Genomic DNA, 18,654 nt, shown 5'->3' with positions numbered 1-18,654 from the left:
ATTTTGCATTCATTTATAATGTAATATTTACAAGGTAGGAAATGCCTTAAATAGAATCTTGAAAAGATAAAACACATCTTGTACATTTATGAATTTGTTATTTTTCTTTTTTTTTTTAATGTTTTATTTATTTCTAGGAGAGAGAGAGAGAGAGAGAGACAGCGTGAGCAGGGGAGGGTCAGAGAAAGAGAGGGAGTCACAGACTGAAACAGGCTCCAGGCTCTGAGCTGGCAGTCAGCACAGAGCCCGACATGGGGCTCGAACCCATGAACCGCGAGATCATGACCTAAGTGAAAGTTGGACGCTTAACCGACTAAGCCACCCAGGCGCCCCGAATTTGTTATTTTTCTGTGTTCATTTCTTGACCCTTCTTTCAGGAAGCCTTCCCTGATGTTTTCTGTCTCCGTGCAGGCAGGGAACATTGCCCGTTTTTAGAATACCCATATTACCCTGGGCCTATTTATATTACTGATTCCCTCCTTAACTTAGGACATCTTGAGGGCAGAGTTTTTATGATATTTATCTTTGATCTCTAATGCCTGTCATAGTACCAAGTGGGTATTGACTGTGACTGAGTGAAAGCCTTAAAAAAATAGAATAAGGTTAGCTTAACGCACTTGAGACTGTCTCCTCAAACTATCTGCCAAAGTAAGGCCTTGCCTGCAAGCAGTGTAGTCTGGGTTTTACATACTATTAGCATGATCTGTTCGTGGCATGATCTGTGGAGCCTACTCACAGAGCAAGCTGAAGACAAAGAGACCCTTGCAATATTTCTGGTAGAATTTTGAACAAAGAGAGTAGCAGCTGGGATTATGTGCTTATTCTACACAGGTTTCCTCTGAGGAAAGGCAGGAAGTTATAAAGGCACCCAAGCTGGAATTTGGTGCAAGTATGCATAGATGACTACAACACAAAATACTATTACTAAATGTCATAAAAAGACTTTAAGCTATGTATGTTTTGGGAGTTCAGAAGAGAGATCACTTTTATTTGGATAAGTAGAAAAGGGTGTTTTGATTTGTTGTTTTCATGGGAGGAGGTGAAGAGAATAGTTTTGAAAGATGGAGGAGATTTCAGGTAGCATTGATGGAGGTAAATTGATGACAGCTAAAGGCATATGTAATGTAAAATTAGGAGTTTAGTCTGGGAAGATAGGGAGGGGCCAGAATTTGCACATAATTCCTTAGGAATGTTCATGGAATTTGCACACAGTATCATTTTTATCTCACTGAGATTTATTCCCCTAGAACACTTATCCAGAATGTCAGAGGTCAACCAAGGTTACTATTTGGAAAACTACGCAGTACAGTCTGCCCCTTACTCAGGAGCTGATTTGGCAGGCTTAGTTTCTTTAATTTTTTTATAATTTTCTTCCTTCCTGTTATGTGCCTGAAAATAAGTCTTCTCATCATACTTCCATCAGAGTCAAAATCACAGAAGTTACTCTTGCCTCCTTATTAGCAGCTTGCCTTTATCACAGAAGCAATAAATACGCGGTGAATAAATTATGATTGATAAACTAATTAATCTCCTTATACATTCATTTATGTATGTGTGTGATATATATGGTACATATAAACATATATTAAATAATTATAAATATTGTCAAAAATTATGAAGAGTCTGAGGTTTAGCTCATTTGCAGTCTGACAGCTTAGCCTGCTACACTTCCACGGATACTGATAGAAAACACCGAAGTGCTGGATCAGAGATGAAGGACAGCTTGTTACCTACAACAGAGTGTATCTATGCTGGTTCCCAGCCCTCAAGTTCCTTCAGGCAACATGAGAAGGGCCAGATGACACTTGTACACACAGTGAGTTACATTACAGGAGGGGAACCCAGAACTTGCAGAACCTGAATCTTTTATAATGGGCAATAAGCATGCCTGCCCTTTTGTAGGCAGACATTATCTCTTTTTTCCGTACCTGTTTGCTACACATATGTCCTTTAAAAGATAGTCTGGAACAAAGGCAATGCTTTTACCTCTAAGATGTGTGGAAACATGATAGACTCATGAAGAGTTTTTCCCAACAGACATATAGTCTAAAGGGCCTCTGTAAGGACAACTCTATTCATCTAATTGAGGGATCAGCAAACTATATGGTCTGCAGGCCAAATATAGCCCGCCATCTATGCTTGTAAAAGAATGTCTTTAGAATACAGTCATATATTCATTTAGGCATTATCTACATGGTATATAGTAGGCAAAGTAGTTGGAACAGAGAGCACATTATTTGTGTATGTGTGGAGATATATGTGTATATATATATACACACACACATATATATATATATGTTTATATGTATAACACACACACACACACTTCCTCAAGGATTTGATATCTAGTCTTTTCCAGAAAAAGTTTGTTGACCCCTATTCTAGTTTAAACATTTAGGACAAGCCTTTATAAAGTATGCTAAGCTTCCTTTGTGTTTTAAAATCATTTCAGATTTTTAAAAGTTATTCCGTAGTCCCTGTTGACTTCTTCCCAATGAGTAAGGGTTACACTATCTGCACCATAGTTCTCTTTCTTATTTTCAAGGGTTATTAAGAGCAATTATCAATGATTACTACATTTATAACTTTTTTAGTTTTAAGAACAATCATAAAACAAATTATTGCAATATATGTATTTGGTTTACGAGCATTGTCTATTTGTCAGGTTGCATAGTTGTGAAATCCTGCAAAATCAGGTAACTAAAATAGAAGAGTCAATATACTGAAGTGAATAAGGTCTCTGGGTTCTAGAATCCAGCAGTCCAGGCTCTATAAATGACTATCAACCACTGAGATCCTTGGCAGGTTGTGTAACCCTTTGGAGTTCTCTTGTCCTCATCTGTAAAATGGATATATCCTTAACTAACTTATGGAATTACCACTAAGATTAAAATTAAATGATGTAAATCTTGGCACATAGTATATACTTAAGATATAAACTCTCTTCCTAAAATATAAACTTTAAAAAGCAAACTCTATATGTATATGTTACTTTAGAGTTGAGAAAAGCTTGAATCTTATCCTCCTAATTTTTTATAGATAAGAAAATTAAGGCTCAGACTGGTTAAGTGAATTCAACTCAAGATGACAAAACTAGTCAGCAACTAAATTTAGATAAAAATTAAGCTTTCCCTGATTCCCAGTTAGTGTTCTTTACAGTATACCATGTACATTTCATTGCTTTATACAAATGAGTAAAATACCTGAACGGTTAGAGATGAGACTAGAACACGGTGCTGAGTTTAGGACTTGTCTTCTTATTAAAAGAAACCATAAAATAGTAAAGGTGCCCCTGCTTTAAGTTAGTTTTGACTCAGAAGTTCTGAATATATTTTTGTTATTTCTCTTTAAGGAAAAATATTATCTTGAAAGATGTCATATTACACACCTGCATTTGCTTGAAACTTGGTAGCTTGATAAATTGATAAGATAACTGGGTCATATGTTAAGTTTTTTAAAAAACCAACCCAAACATAGATCCTAATAGAAGAATGTTACATATTTCCTTTTAAAGGCTAAAAAGTATTTCTCAGGGCTCTTAAATTACCATATTTTGATACCAAGGGAAAATAAAATCTGGACTTAGAGTCTTGTTTGTACTTAGAGGGTTTTCCGGACAGGAAGGCAGTCTTGATGCAATGCAGTAAGCCACAATACCAGAGGGGCATTACAGGTGAAAAATCTGCAGCTGTACCCCTTCACCACAATGTATTACAACTGTACGCTGGAATATTTCCTGTACAGAAATAGGGTTTGGTTAACTTTGTTTCCCAAGAGTAGATCACATTCAAATGTTATAAAATCATGATTTCCTGCATTTGAATACTTGTGGTTTCTCAACTGGTTCCAATATTTTAAGTTCTTTTTTTTTTTTTTATATAACTTCTATTAGTTGAAGATGTATAGAAGCTTTTCTTTTCCTTCTTCAAAATCAACTAAAAAGCAGATACATATAAAAAAGAAATATTAGAAACTAAAAACATTTGTGATTGTGAACATATTCATATTATAGGTCATCATTAAATGGTAGATTTATACTTTGAAGTAGAAATAAAAAACTCAGCAAATATCATTGTCAGAATACAGTTCTTAATTATTAACTATTGAAAAGTATCTCTACTGAATTACATTTGTTCTCTGTAATGTTCTGTTGTCTTTATAAATAACTGATGATGAGAAATGTTCTTCATAATTAGAAGGACAGAAGGATAGTTAAGTTGAATCATAATTATAAATAGAAACCTCTTCTTCTGTATTGTATACAGGCAATGCTGGGATTTTTTTCTTTTCTTTTTTTTTAGCTTATTGGATTTTAATGAATATCTTGTTTTCCACTTATCCCAGTTTCTACATATACATTGTCTCTTTTTGTCACCCTTCAATCCACTATTTCATGCTCAGATATTTTTATATCTTAACTATTATTGACTCTATTGCAGTCATCAATTGAAAACTCTGTAACCTTTCTATCTCTAATCTTTCCAGTGCATTCCCCTTAGGGAATATATTTGGTGTTAATACCACTTTGATACTGTTATAAATGCAGCATATACTTTTAATTGGTTAATGAGGTAAAATAGCTGTAAATTAACAAAATAAGAGTTTCACAACAATTACTCTTTCAAAAGTTATCAAATAAAAACTTGCTGGTGGGAAAAGCCACCCCACCCCAGGGGTGTATGTCAGAAAGAATTTGAGGAAATTGATTACTTTCAAGGCTGTGGAAGGCAGTAGATAACAGCTACAGTTCTCAGCTAACCAAAAACTTTAAAAGGAAATACTGCAGAATGAGATGTTTACAGAGACTTTGAAAAGCTCCGACAGATTCCTGGGAAAGCAAGACAGCATATACATGCTTAGGGCTCTGTCCTTTCCCTGGTATCTGCACCTGCACAGGGTTAACCTGACAAAGCCCAATCTCTCACCTCTGGCTAACCTCAGGGCTCTGCACAAGCAGGAAAGGAAAGCTAAGGCAGAGTTGAAGGCATGTCTCAACAGGAATATAGAGCCCATCAGCCAAGACGTGGGGGCTTATCGGTTCTAGATCTTTAAGAAAACCTCTCATCATTAACTGACCACTAAGCTCACCAAGTAGAGACTTCGGTGGCTGCAAAACAAAGAATTTGTACTTTTTAGAACTGATTCATATATGTTACTAAACACAGACAACAACTGCAGGAAATAGCAATGACTAGAAACTTGGGCAAGGGAGAGAATCAGATTTCCATAGTTGCCACTATTTATTAGTAATATAATAGTAATATAGTTAGTATCCATTAACATAATAATTTNCTGTCTCTCTCTCTCTCTCTCTCTCTCTCTCTCTCTCTCTCTCTCTCTCTCAAAAATAAAAATTTTTTTTTTAATTTTAAAAAAAGAAATAAAATAAAATGTCCAATTTTCAACAAAAAAGTATGTGATGTGCAAAGAAACAAAGTATGGCCCCTTTCTGGGAAAAAGCAATCAATAGAAGCTGTCCCTCAGAAGCCCAGATGTTCATCTTGCTAGACTTTAGCCACCTATTTTAATATGTTCTAAGATTCGAAAGAAAGAACTAAAGGAAAATATGAGAATGACTGTACCAAATATATCAATAGATATAAATTATAAAGAAAAAACTTAAATAGAAATCTCAGAATGAAAAAAGATAGTAACTGAAATGAAGAGTTTACTAGAGAGGCTCAACAGCAGATTTGAGTAGAGAAGAAAGAATTAGTAAGCTTACAGATAGGTTGATGGAGATTTTTAAGTCTAAAGAACAGAAAGAAGAAAAGAATTAAGACAAATGAACAGATCCTCAGAGACTTGTGGAATACCATCAAGTATATCAAGATATGCATGATGATAGTCCTAAAAGGAGAGGAAAGAAAGAGAAGTATATTTGAAGAAATAATTAATGGCTGAGCACTTGAGAAATTTGACTTAAAAAAATAAAATCAATATATACATCCAAGAGCTCAATGAACTCCAGGTAGAATAAACTCAACGATTTCCATGCCAAACCCAATCAAACTGTCAAAAGACAACTTGTTGACTCATCATATATATATAAGGGATAGTTAATCAGATTAACAACTGATTTCTCATCAGCAACCATGCAGGCCAGAAGCGGAGAAATAACATACTCAATGTGCTGAAAGAAAAAGCCTACTGAAGAGAAAACATTTGCCAAATTAAGTAACTAAAAATGACTGGGATAAATGTTAAAGATCAAAGTGGATTCCACATTCATATTTCTTCTTGAGAATCCACATTAAAGGAATGGGAACTAGAAATTGTAAATGACATAGTATGAGGTCTGTTTTTCTTCTTTAATCTCAAGATAATTAGTTGAAGAACATAGGATTCATAATCAGTAGGTCTATCTTATTAAATGTGTGTTCTTGAATAAGATACTGAACTCTGAGCCACAGTTAACCTATCTGTAAAATGGGCTTAATATTTTCCTCACTAAGGTAATCTATAAGAAAAATCTTGGGGTGCCTAGGTGGCTCATTCAGTTAAGCATCTGACTCTTGACTTCAGCTGGTAAGACTGAGCCCTGTGTCAGGCTCTGCGCTCACAGCACTGAGCCTGCTTAGGATTCTCTCTCTCCCTCTCTCAGCCTCTCTTATGCTCACACCCTCTATTTCTCTCAGAATAAATAAACTTTTTTTAAAAAAGGAAAAATCTTTGTAAATTGCAAAGGGCTATTCACAAGGTGGTTTTCTAATGCACAGCTGCCATCAAGTGTCATTACTACAAAAACGTAGGTGACAGTGGAAAAGTAGCTGTTCTTCCCCTACTATAATCACCTGCTGACTTGGTATCCTGGGAAATCTGGAAATGTAGTGGGAGGAGCAATAAAGATGGCATCCTCTGCTGTGACCAGGCTTTAATAGCCTAGGCCTGAATGGAAGTTTCAGCTTTGTACCTCACTGACCAGCCCTACGCAGCTACTCTGCCCCTCTTCTCTCTAATACAAAGTAAAGGATGACTGAAGCAGACAGACTGCATCATTTGCTACATATCCTCTCTCTTTACCAGCTCTTTTATTACGCACATCAATACAGGAAGACACTTTCTCTGTGTCCTTTTCCTCAGTTGCTTAGTGCGACTGAAGGGGCAAAGGGGCAATGGCCCAGCTTCCACAGCTCCTGCAATGAGAAACCAAAGCTATTTATCTGTGAGGACAGATGGGCATTTGCAACTGTGCTAATAGTCTTGGCAGCACTATTAAGTAATAAAAACAAATTAAGTGCCAAAATATTCTTTGTACCAGAAATATTTTTAAATAGCCAACACACATGCAAATCTTCCCAAATTAGCCATCAAATGGAAACAAATTGTGGAATAACATTTTAAATGCAAAAATACATGTGCTCTTACCAACTGGCAGATATACAACCTAAAATGTATTCATATGCAAAGACCACATATGCTTAGACTACAGTTTATTATGTATGGCTGGCTAATTTTTTAGATTCTGTCAAATAATGGATAGGAAAACAAAATGTTATAAAAAAAATATATAATCTTGACAGTCACTTGAAATGTACCATGTGTTACATGTGGAATGTTTTCCAGTGAAACCAATTTACTTGTTCCCACTTCCCATGACTCAGTATTAGATATTCAAGCTTTCTAAACGATTTTTTGGCAACCAAGCTTCCTTGGAATAGTCCTCTTTCCTTCAAGTTATTCAGTGCAGGCATTAATAATAAATCCTCAGTTATAGATATGTAACTAAAGATCATTCACATCATCTCTTTCAAACCTAAAAGCACATAATAAAGTTGTTTTAAATAGATCACACAAAACAGAGCCTAGGGTTACTCCTTGACAATAATTAATTGCTACCATATGAAGCACAATCTGACTGCATTCAATTTTTAGTTTAATTGCGTTACTACTAACCTAGAGATTAGCTGGGCATGTCAGTTCCTAACTGAAAGGCAAAGGAAGTGAGCTAACGTAAAGTTACTTGAAAGTAAGTGTGATTGCAAAATAAAATGGAAGAGCTCAGTATACAAAACAAGATCTTTGTAGAATAGAAGACTCTTTAAGAAAGTAAAAGTGTTACCTTTTCAGCACCTGTCTTCATTTTGAAAACCTTATTAAGCAGATACCGCATATCAGACTTTGTGCTATTAATTCATCGGAGCAATAGCTAGACTTCTTTAAGAATTCTTTTCAGAGAACACATAGAATACAAGCCATACCTCAGGAAGGGACAGTAGGCTAACATTTAGAACCACAACCATTGTCCCTAATCTCCTAAGTCAGGACTCATTTCCAACACATGCCTCTTTTCCCTCTTTCCTACTCACTACCCAGACTAGGAGATTTATCCCCTCTTGTACAGATAACAGATTGGCATCCTTTTTCTTCCTCTAGAACCGACCTCCTCTCTTCCACGCTCCAGACCTTGTACTGAGCCCTCTGGAACACTTACTCTTTGATTAGTGAGCTCCCCTAAACCTCAACCTTTTCTTCGAGCATTTCCCCTGCCCCTTTACCTTAGATAAAATCTTACTGTCCCCTGGGACTCTGTACCACGTAACCCTTCCCTGTTCATCCCCTCACATCTCTTTTAACCTCAGAGTCAGAAGATGAGATGTTCTTAGTCACCAGTGCCACTTAACTTTACTCCTGTAAAACCTCCCTGCTCCGTTGAGACTCACTCCATCTAATTATTTGTCATCCCCACCCCTCTTTGTTGTTGTCATCTACTAACTTTTTGGTCACTCTTCCTAATTCTCAGTCTTTGGCCCATGGCTTTTTTTTTTTTTTTTTTTTTCAAATTTTTATTTAAATCCTAGTTACCATAACTCAATATTAGTAGAATTTAGTGATTCATCACTTACATAAAACACCCAGTGTTCATCACAAGGGCCCTCCTTAATACACATCACCCATTTAGCCCATCCCCCACCCCCACTCTTCCCTGCCATCAACATCCATGCAAATGACCCAGCCAAACACCTCAGCTTGATCTCCTTACTCTAGTGATCTTCTCCACAACATCTCACTAGTCGCTGTCACATACAAGCCCCAGACCTTGTCATCATCCCAAACTGTTCTGCCTCCTAAATCACTCATTCCAGCATCTCATCTCACCTGCAGTCTCTCTCTCCAGCCTGCTCACTCAAGTCCTACTATACTCATTCATTAAACTGTATATAAACTTATATAAACCTATCCCTGCTTTCTCCCTGTCCATCAGTTCACTGTTTTCTCATCCCCTTTTAACCAGTTTATATTTTTTATTTTATTTTTTCAAATGTTTATTTATTTTGAGAGAAAGAGAGTATGCTTGGGAGGGGCAGAGAGACAGAAGGAGAGAGAGAATCCCAAGCAGAGTCTTTGCTGACAGCACAGCTGACAACAGGGGAATCAAACTCACGAACCATGAGATCATCATCTGAGCTCAAACCAGGAGTAAGACACTCAGCCAACTGAGCCACCTAGGAGCCCCTTGACCCGTTTATATGGTTAATTCATCATTTAAAACACCCTTTTGCAAATAAATATCCTGAACTTTGGTGCTGTCTGTCTTTCCATTACACTCTCCTGACAAAAGGCTAAGGCTGGACAAACGAATAGCTGTGTATCAACACATGAACTCCCTCTTCCACTCTTCAGTATAGCCAACTCCTCACTTCAGATTTCCACTTGAGTAGTTCATTGATACCTCTAACTCAGCTTGTCTAAAAATGAACTCATAACCTCCCCTCCCCTACCCCACATATATCACAACCTACTCCCCAGTTGGACAGATCAGTCACCCATCTCAGTAAATGACATCAGCATCCACACAGCTGTTCAGGCCAGAAACGCAGGAGTCATCCTTGACACTTCCCTTTCCTCATATCTAATCAATCAACAAATTTTTATGTCCGTAGAATCTCCCAGCCATCCCTCTGCTGCCACCAACCATACTAAGTGTAGACTGGGCACTCGCCTCCTGCCTGGCCCTTTCACATCCAGGCTTGCCCCCCTTTTAATCTGTTCTCTACACAGTATCCAAAAGCTTTCACAATAAACATAAATTTGACTGCATTACTTCTTTGCTTAAGACTCTTCAAAGATATCCCATCGATGTGAAGGTAAAGTCAAAAATCCTTAACATGTCCTAAAAACCATGTGTTTTTCTTACCTACGTTTCGCAAATGAGGGAACTGAGGCCCAGAGTCATTAAATACGTTGCTCAAGTGGTAGAACAGTGACTTAAGTGTCAGGGCCCGGATTTTATCCTACAGGAGTGTCATACCAAAAGCATGCTTTATGACAGGGAATTAAGAAAATATAAAGATTATATCTATACGGTCTATAAATTTATGGCTTAATAGATGTTTGGACAACTGACTAAAATTACGTTTAAAATACTAATTGTGGAGCATCCGGATGGCTCAGTCAGTTAGGTTTCCAATTTTGGCTCAGGTCATGATCTCAGTGTTCATGAGCTCAAGCCCTACATCAGCCTCTGGACTGACAGTTCTTAGAGCCTGCACGGGATTCTCTCTCTTTCCCTCTCTCTCTGCTTCTCCGCCATGCATGCTTTCTCTCTCTCTCAAATTAAATAAACTTTAAAAGATAAATAAAAATAAAATACTAATCGTAATCATTATTAGCTTTCCTTTGGAAGTTTTGAAGACAAATGCATTCTTATAACAAGGAAAAGGATTAAATGTGTGCTTTTGCAAATGTACATCCAGACATAAAATTTACAGTTATTTCAGCAGAAGTTTATTTGGAGTAAATTTATTAATATCCCTTTGTTTACCGAGGAAAATAGGGTTGTACAAAGGAAAATCCTGACAGTCACATAGTTGACATATTTGGGGGTTTATTTCTCTAGTAGTTTTCTATTGTTTTCTGAGTTGTCTGTAATGTTCAAATGTTCAAATGTTGAAGTATGTAACCACAGAGCCAGCCTCACACCAAGTTGTGAACTAAATAAAGTGTTTCTTTGGCTTTCTTCCAAATCTCCCTTTTTGAACTCTTCACAACTCCTCCTCCCCTAAGTGCCAGTGTTGGTACAGTCCACTTTCATTGCCCTTAAACTGCCCCATGGCTTCCCACAATGGTTCCCAGCTTGGGTTGCCTTGTATTATGGACCTATTCCAACCCTTGCCTTGCACATCAAAACTTAACTAGATTTTTTTCCTTAAAGTCCCACTCTGCTTTCCTGTGTGACAGCCAATTTTCATAAACTATTACGTATTAATTTTAATGGAGAACTTCTGGAGACAATTCCAGAAACAAATCTTTTCACTCTATTTTCTGTGTAATCTGTCTACCAAAAAGATAAGTTTTAAAGTTTACATTCTATTATTTGCATTATAAAAAAACAATAGGTATATTAAATATGCTTTTTCTAAACTCATTTGCACTCCTCCAGTGAGAATCATGCATCTCACCCCTGCTTCCTACATTTGATCCACCTCTGGTTATGATAGTCCTAAACCAAAGGACTGATTCATTGGCAGTCAGTGGCACTCCAGAGAGGACATAAGCAATGGCATATTCCTTTATCTCTCAAGTCACAGCCAACATGGAGAGACATATTTTAATAGATATATAGCAGGAAACCGCATTGAACTATTATTGCAGTGTTCCTGTATATCCAGGTGTAAGATTTATTATTTTCTTCTCACAAGCCCAACCCATTGTTAAGAAATCTAGCAAGTAGGACCCTTAATCACAACCTAGCTGATTCTGGTGACAATACCCAAGCTTTAGAAGTGTTCTTTGAGCATGAGAAGAGTAAATAATTCATAGCTAACATTTGTTAAGCTTTTACTACGTGGTGTTATATGAGATGCTTTGTCTCTTAAATCTCACAGTTCATGAGACAGTTTTGTTACTATCTCCTTTTTAGAAATAAGAAAACTAATATTGGAGAAATTAATGTGCCCAAGAACTCATAGCTAATGGAGCTAGGAATTGAATCTCATTAGGTCTAACTCCAGAGTTCATGCTTTCATCTTCTATACTTCTTTGTAGAGAATTTTTAATGTGCCAGAGATGGACTGAATCACCTACTATGTATATATACATTCATTCATTCATGAATTATTCATTCATTCATTCAGCAGCTTTTTTTTTTTTGAACATTAACTGTGTACACTTTGCCAAGTGCTATGAACATCAAGAGCTTAGCCAAATGGAAATCATTCCCTCAAGGAATGTGCCTACCAGAGAAGATGTTATGTATAAAAATAACTATAATGTGAGATATACAGTGATAAGACTATGAAACAGGTTCCCTTTTTTAAAAATACTATTGGAGTCCAGAAAAGGGAGAGCATTTTTCCATCTGGGGAGGTGAAAAGGCTCAAAGAAAAGTGGTATTTCATTTGGACCTTGATAGATGGGAAGGATTTAAACATGAGACAATGAGAAACGAGGGAGTGTATGGGTATTTCAGGCTGAGAGAGAATACTGAAACAAAAGACACAGAGAGGGGAAAGTTAGAAAAAAGTATGTCATGGAAAGCAAGAAGGGAGAGAATTTCAAAAAATGGTGGGGGAAAGTGGATTACTGTGAATGTGTTACTTCATCATTAATCAGAACATACACCTCTGTTTCATTACACTGTTAGCCTCTTATGCTCATCCATTCTGTTCCCCTTTTTCCCATTTAGCATCTCTCCATACACTATGCTCAAGTCCCTCTTTAAAGAAAAGAAACTTTGTTATGGGTGGAGGTAAATAACTCCCATTGAAAGATTAAGAATCACTTATTTAGAAAAGAAAGGTTAAGGAGAAATCTATTCATTCACGATGCTTTCATTAAGATCCTCTTCTGTCCCAAAAATGGTGTTTAGATGCTGGGAATAATTTTTTTAAATAATGTGGCATTTTTACCTCAAGGATCTCAGAGTCAGCTAAAGGAGACAAACATGTAAATAGGAAATTGCAAAGTGTAATTAGTTTTATGATAAAAGAATATATTAGACATAGAAGTAGCACAAAAGTGGCAGCAATCCTCTGCCTTAGAAGAGGAAATGCTTCTAAAACAGGAGACACATCTGAACTTGGTCCTTTTTTTTTTTTTTTTTTTTAAGACAAATGGGATTAACTTACGTGTTCTATTTTAAAGCTTTTTTTTTTTAATTTAGGAATATATCTTGAGTGTCTTTTGTGATAGTATACATAGATATTCCTTATTTGTTTTGATGGTTGTATAGTAATCCATTCTGTCAATCTGCATGGCATATTTAACTAATCCCCTCTTGATGGATATTTGAGTTGTTTCTGATTTCTTACTAATACACCCAGTGCTGAAATAAATACCCACTTGTATTGCAATCTCTATAAACAAATTCTTAGTTGTATACTTTCCAAGGATTTAATAGGCCTTGCTAAAGTACCTGCCAGAAATAGTGGGTGAAAATGCTTATTCTCACATCTGTATAGAAATTAGAACTGTTGGTTTCTTAAAACTGCCAGAATAATAAACTAAAAATATTACATTATTAATTTGAATTTGAATTTGTTTAAGTATTAGGGAAGTTGACTATCTCTTTTTTTAAGCTTATTTATTTATTTATTTTGAAAGAGAAAGAGACAGCAAGAGTGGGGAAGGGGCAGAGAGGGAGGGAGACACACAATCTGAAGCAGGCTCGAGGCTCCAAGCTGTTAACACAGAGCCCGAAGCACAAGCCGAGCTGTGAGATCAAGACCTGAGCCAAAGTCATATGCTTAACCACCTGAGCCACCCAGGCGCCCCCAACTATCTCGTTTTTTTTTATTTATTTATTTTTTGCTTGTGCACAAGCGGGGGAGATGGAGTGAGGGTACAGGGAGAGAGAAAGAATCCAAGGCAGGCACCATGCTCAGCGCAGAGCCCAATGTGGGGCTCGATCTCACAACCATGAGATTGTGGTATCAGTCAAAATCAGGAATTAAATGCTTAACTGACTGAGCCATTCAGATGCCCCTGAAGTAGACTATATTTTCATATTTGCTAGCCAATTATTTTTCTTTTTCTGTGTACTAATTACTGTCAGAGCCTAGGATTGTACTGTATGCATGCTAATAAGGTAGCCTGTTAGTGTTTCATGGCTGCTGGCAGAAGACCTAAGACTCATGGGTTAGAAACAACATTACTGCTCATGGCATGACAAGCAACTTGAGCATCATGTTTGTATTTTGCCCCCTGGTCCCACAAGGAAGGGCAGAAGGGCCCTCAGGGGAAGGTTTGCATGCAGTAGGTACGTGGTGCAGCCGAGGAATGTGGAGCTTGTCAGATCCACCACTTTTAGAGCAAGTCTGCTCTTTGTCCTAAAGACTGACTTTACCTTATCCCTCAGATTTGCTCTCTGTAAACACAACCTGAGAACTAGACCCAGTTAACTGCTTTCAGGGCCTTGTATCCTCTGCATACCTAGCAGTAACATGTAAGGGAAGGTCAGGGCCCATGGCTAATTGCCTTTTCCAACATCTCCCTTTTCTTGTTTTTCAATATCCTTATTCATTTTTTTGTTGATTTGTAAACATCCTCTGCTCTCATAACAATTATTCCTAGATCTGTCATTGAATATCTCCTGTCTTCTCCTAGTTTGCTTTTTTATTTTTTTAATTTGATTTTATCCACTGTGGTTTTGTGGGGGTATTTTCTTCCATGGGTTTCATGCCATACCTATAGAAATAAAGCTGTCCTATCATGATAAAAATATTACCTGATTTTTTTTCTCTTATGCTTTCAGTTTTGGCCTTTAACATTTGATCCTTTTGGAATCTACTTTCATGTAAGAATGAGGCAGGGACCCAATTTGGTTTTACAAAAATAGCTAGACAGTCCTTGCAACCTAATTTCTTGTCTTTTCCCTCCTTGTTTGAAATGGCATCTTCCTTCCATACTAAAATGTATCCATACTTATCATACTTACCTTACACTATTTTTTGTTCTGTTTCTTCTAAGCTGTTTGTAGGTTACTACTTGAACCTTATCCTTTAATTACTATAGCTTTATCACATACTTAACATCTAGTAGAATTTGTTCCTCATTGTTTGTCTTTTATTTAAAAATCCTTCTTGGCTGTTTTCACATATTATTCCAGAATAGGTCTTTTAAAACAAAGTAGATGTGGCATGTGGGTGGCTCAGTGGTTAAGCATCTGACTCCTGATTTCAGCTCAGGTCATGATCTCATGGTTTGTGAGATCGAGACCTGCTTTGGGCCTATGCAGAGCATGGAGCCCACTTGCGATTCTCTCTCCCCCTCTCTCTGTTCCTCCTCCACTCATGTGCGTGCTCTCTCAAAACAAATAAACTTTAGTAAATAATAAAAATAAGGTAGGTATACAAGGTGAATATATCTATGAAAAGAAATTCTAAATTACTATCTTTTACAACTTTATCCCTTTATAAAAGTCTCATTGTTGTAACTTGCATGGTTTAATTTTCATTTCAATAAATACAGAACGGGATCATAGTTTTGATTGCAACTTCTAAAATCTTCTCTATTTTAATACAGATTCCTTGTAGTTTGGAATACTGGGATGAACTCGAGAAGGTTTTTGTTGCATTTCAAGAATTTAGTCTGTCTGAAAGCAAAGTTTGTGAACTGCAGTTGCCGGATATCAATCTTGTGAATGACCAGAAGAAATTGGTATCCTCGGATCTTTGGAGAATTGTCTTGAACAGCAGTCAAAATGGTGCTGATGACCAAAGGTAACTCAGTGATGAATGAAAAAGTGACACTCTACTAGGAGACAGTCATCAAGTCAGCTTCTCTAGTGAGCCCTTGCTTGGCCGTATCTCGATTGTCAAGCCACTGTGTCTGTGAGAGGAGAACTAGATGAGCACTAGGAATTAAGATAGAAGCTGATATCTCAGAGTCTGCGTACTAACAATCCTAAGTTGTATTCATACTATGGCTTTGTGAGCCCTCACTAAGAACCTGCTCCTTAAATATAAAAACCGAAGGTGCAAAAATAAACTAGCAAAAAAAAAAAAAAATCTCCTCCTGAACCAAAAAGTATAAAGGAAAGAGCCAGTAATTCTTCAACAAACTCTGAATGGCTAGTAAACAATATGTGTAATGATAACCGTGGGGCATTAGGAGAAAGATTAACTAAATTGAATTGTCTCCTTCTACAAAGATAAATTTGGGAAATATTTCTTTCTTAAGTAATTTAAAAAAAACTTTGAAAGACGGACCTCTTGACCTTAAAAACTTGGCTAATCAAAATAACTTCTATCCAAAGGGTTTCTAGATAGCTCTAGATTCTATTTGGCCATAATGAATCTAGAACTGTAGACTTCAAGTATTCTGAATCATGTCCCCACACCTTCGTGTTCCACATCTACAGGCTATCTGGTTAGTGGCAAAGCAGAGTCAGATTGTCTGTTTCCAGTGTTTGCCTGCTTGATACATCCACTAACTTAAAATAGAAACAAATTGGCTTCAGTAACCTATTTTTCAGTACGTCTTCCAATTTACATATCCCTATTAATTAAGCCTCTCTGGTCATGCTTCCATAAAAGATGAGAAAGAGAAACTAAATCACAATCAGTAGAACAGTTTTTCTTGGGTCATATGATAGTATGTGCACTATGGGCCTCGGCCCATCTTGCTGTCCATCACTTTCAGTGCTACCTTCCAGATCTCCTGATGAGTTGGCTTTAACATTATCTTACTCATTTTATATAATCTCTCCTTTTTTCCCCCAAACAACATCCTGAAACTAACACAGAGAAAAAAATATCCATCGTTTGTTACACCCTGCAAAGCAACTGTTTTCTCTTTTTTGTTTCCTTTATTTTTGCCCACTAACGTATCCCTTTACAAGGTTATAATTATAGTACATCATATTATATTCTGATTCCTACTTTGTATAAATAGTTGTGAATGCTTTCTTTTTTTTTTTTATTAATAATGATATATGTTCAATAAAGAGCATTTGGGAAATAAAATTCCATCACCCATAATCATATCACACTGATAACCTCTGGTATCATGTTAATAGTTAACATGTTCATTTTAATAGTTAAAATGTTAACATTTTAATAGTAGCCTTTGATTATTTTGTATGCTTAATAATAATGTTTTACACTTTATATATTCTATCTCTAGGTCATTTGGGCTTTTTAAAACTAGTTATTTTTCTAATACCTAGTAATTACAACTAGTAAAAAGATATTAAAGGAGTGGGATCTTAATTTTACCTATATGCGTAATGCAACAGTGAAAAGAACACCCATCCTATGAAGAGTTAGCAAGTGGATAGGAAGATTGCCTATTCTAAGTTGTAGGTTCCCTAGACAGAAAGCAGGAAATCTCAGAAAATAAAGCTACAAGTAATGAAACTGTGTTTTTTTTAAATCTGAGTTTCATTAGGAGTATGAAATTAGAAATCATTTCTTTTTTTTTTTTTTTTTTTTTTTTTTTTTTTTTCAATTTTTTTTTTTTTTNAGGTTGTGGGATCGAGCCCCACGTCAGGCTCTGTGCTGACTATGCAGCCTGCTTAGGATTCTCTTTCCCTCCCTCTGTTCTTCTCCCCTGCTTGTTCACACTCATTCTCTCAAATTAAAAATTTTTTTTTTTTTTTTTTTTTTTTTTTTTTTTTTTTTTAGAAATCATTTCTTGATTCTAATCATGAAAGAATGCATTTTCAGCATTGAAAGAGGCATTTCAGACAAGGTTAATTCCCCTGAATCTGAAACATTCATAAAAATTACTTTTGTGGTAGGCTTAGCACTACAGAAATGTGGAACCTTTAGGGAATGGAAATTTATGCAGACAATCAAATTCAGGCAATTTTTCACCACGCTTTTGACAGTGTAATCACAGATCTTTTGTCCTCACCTGGGACTTTTCAAGTTACCTAATATTTCACAATTGATCTTGCTTTGTTTGACATTAACCATTTTTCAGATAGAATTTGATATTAATGAAATTAAATTTAAAGAGTTGGTTTAAAAGTCCACATAATCAGACCCTACTAAGACACTTTTTGAAAGGAACAGTAAATCTATTTTATCCAATTTCTACAAAGAAAACATTAGTGCTATAATAATACGTCAGCATTTCATGTAGAAAGAAAACTGTTACAGTTAGCTCCAGTATATTCTGTCACGAGAAATTTAGAACCGGATAAAAACCCGATGCTTTTATGATTAGAGATTATCTTAATATTCTCAGTAGTTTGAGAAGGATATTCATCAGATTATTGTACATTCCAGGAAGAAAGTTTATAAAAATAAGTCCCATGAATCTTAATCTTTTTTTAATTTTTTTAATGGTTTTTTTAAATTTATTTCTGAGAGAGAAAGACAGCATGAACAGGGGAGGGTCAGAAAGAGAGGGAGACACAGAATCTGAAACAGTCTCCGTTCTGAGCTAGCTGTCAGCACAGAGCCCGACGCAGGGCTTGAACCCACGAACTGTGAGATCATGACCTGAGATCATTACCTGACGCTTAACTGACTGAGCCACCCAGGCACCCCAAGCTTAATCTTTAAAAAAAAAGAAGAAAAAGCATCTTGTCTACAACTGACATAAAGTTACAACAGTATAGGGCAGCTCAGTGGTAATAAGCATCACTGTATGTATGCAAATAGAAGCACTATTTAATAGAAAATTCCAAGTTAGAAGACCTGGACTTAAGTTCAGGATCCATCACCAGCTAGGTATTTGGCCTTGAGAAACTGATTTCTGAGT

At 36.4% G+C, this 18,654-nt stretch overlaps 1 protein-coding gene across 1 annotated transcript in view; it reads left to right on the top strand.

Annotated features, from left to right (window-relative positions):
* VPS13B (vacuolar protein sorting 13 homolog B) overlaps positions 1-18,654 on the top strand; it is a 761,997-nt gene that overhangs the window by 643,652 nt on the left and 99,691 nt on the right. The window contains exon 40 of the mRNA XM_077748161.1: positions 15,466-15,662. Coding sequence (XP_077604287.1) covers positions 15,466-15,662 — 197 coding nt within the window. The remainder of the gene's footprint in view (positions 1-15,465; positions 15,663-18,654) is intronic.

Source organism: Crocuta crocuta, unplaced genomic scaffold, assembly GCF_008692635.1.
Source record: "Crocuta crocuta isolate KB4526 unplaced genomic scaffold, BGI_CrCroc_1.0 scaffold39, whole genome shotgun sequence".
Taxonomy (NCBI): domain Eukaryota; kingdom Metazoa; phylum Chordata; class Mammalia; order Carnivora; family Hyaenidae; genus Crocuta; species Crocuta crocuta.
This window is presented reverse-complemented; position numbering and strand designations above follow the sequence as displayed.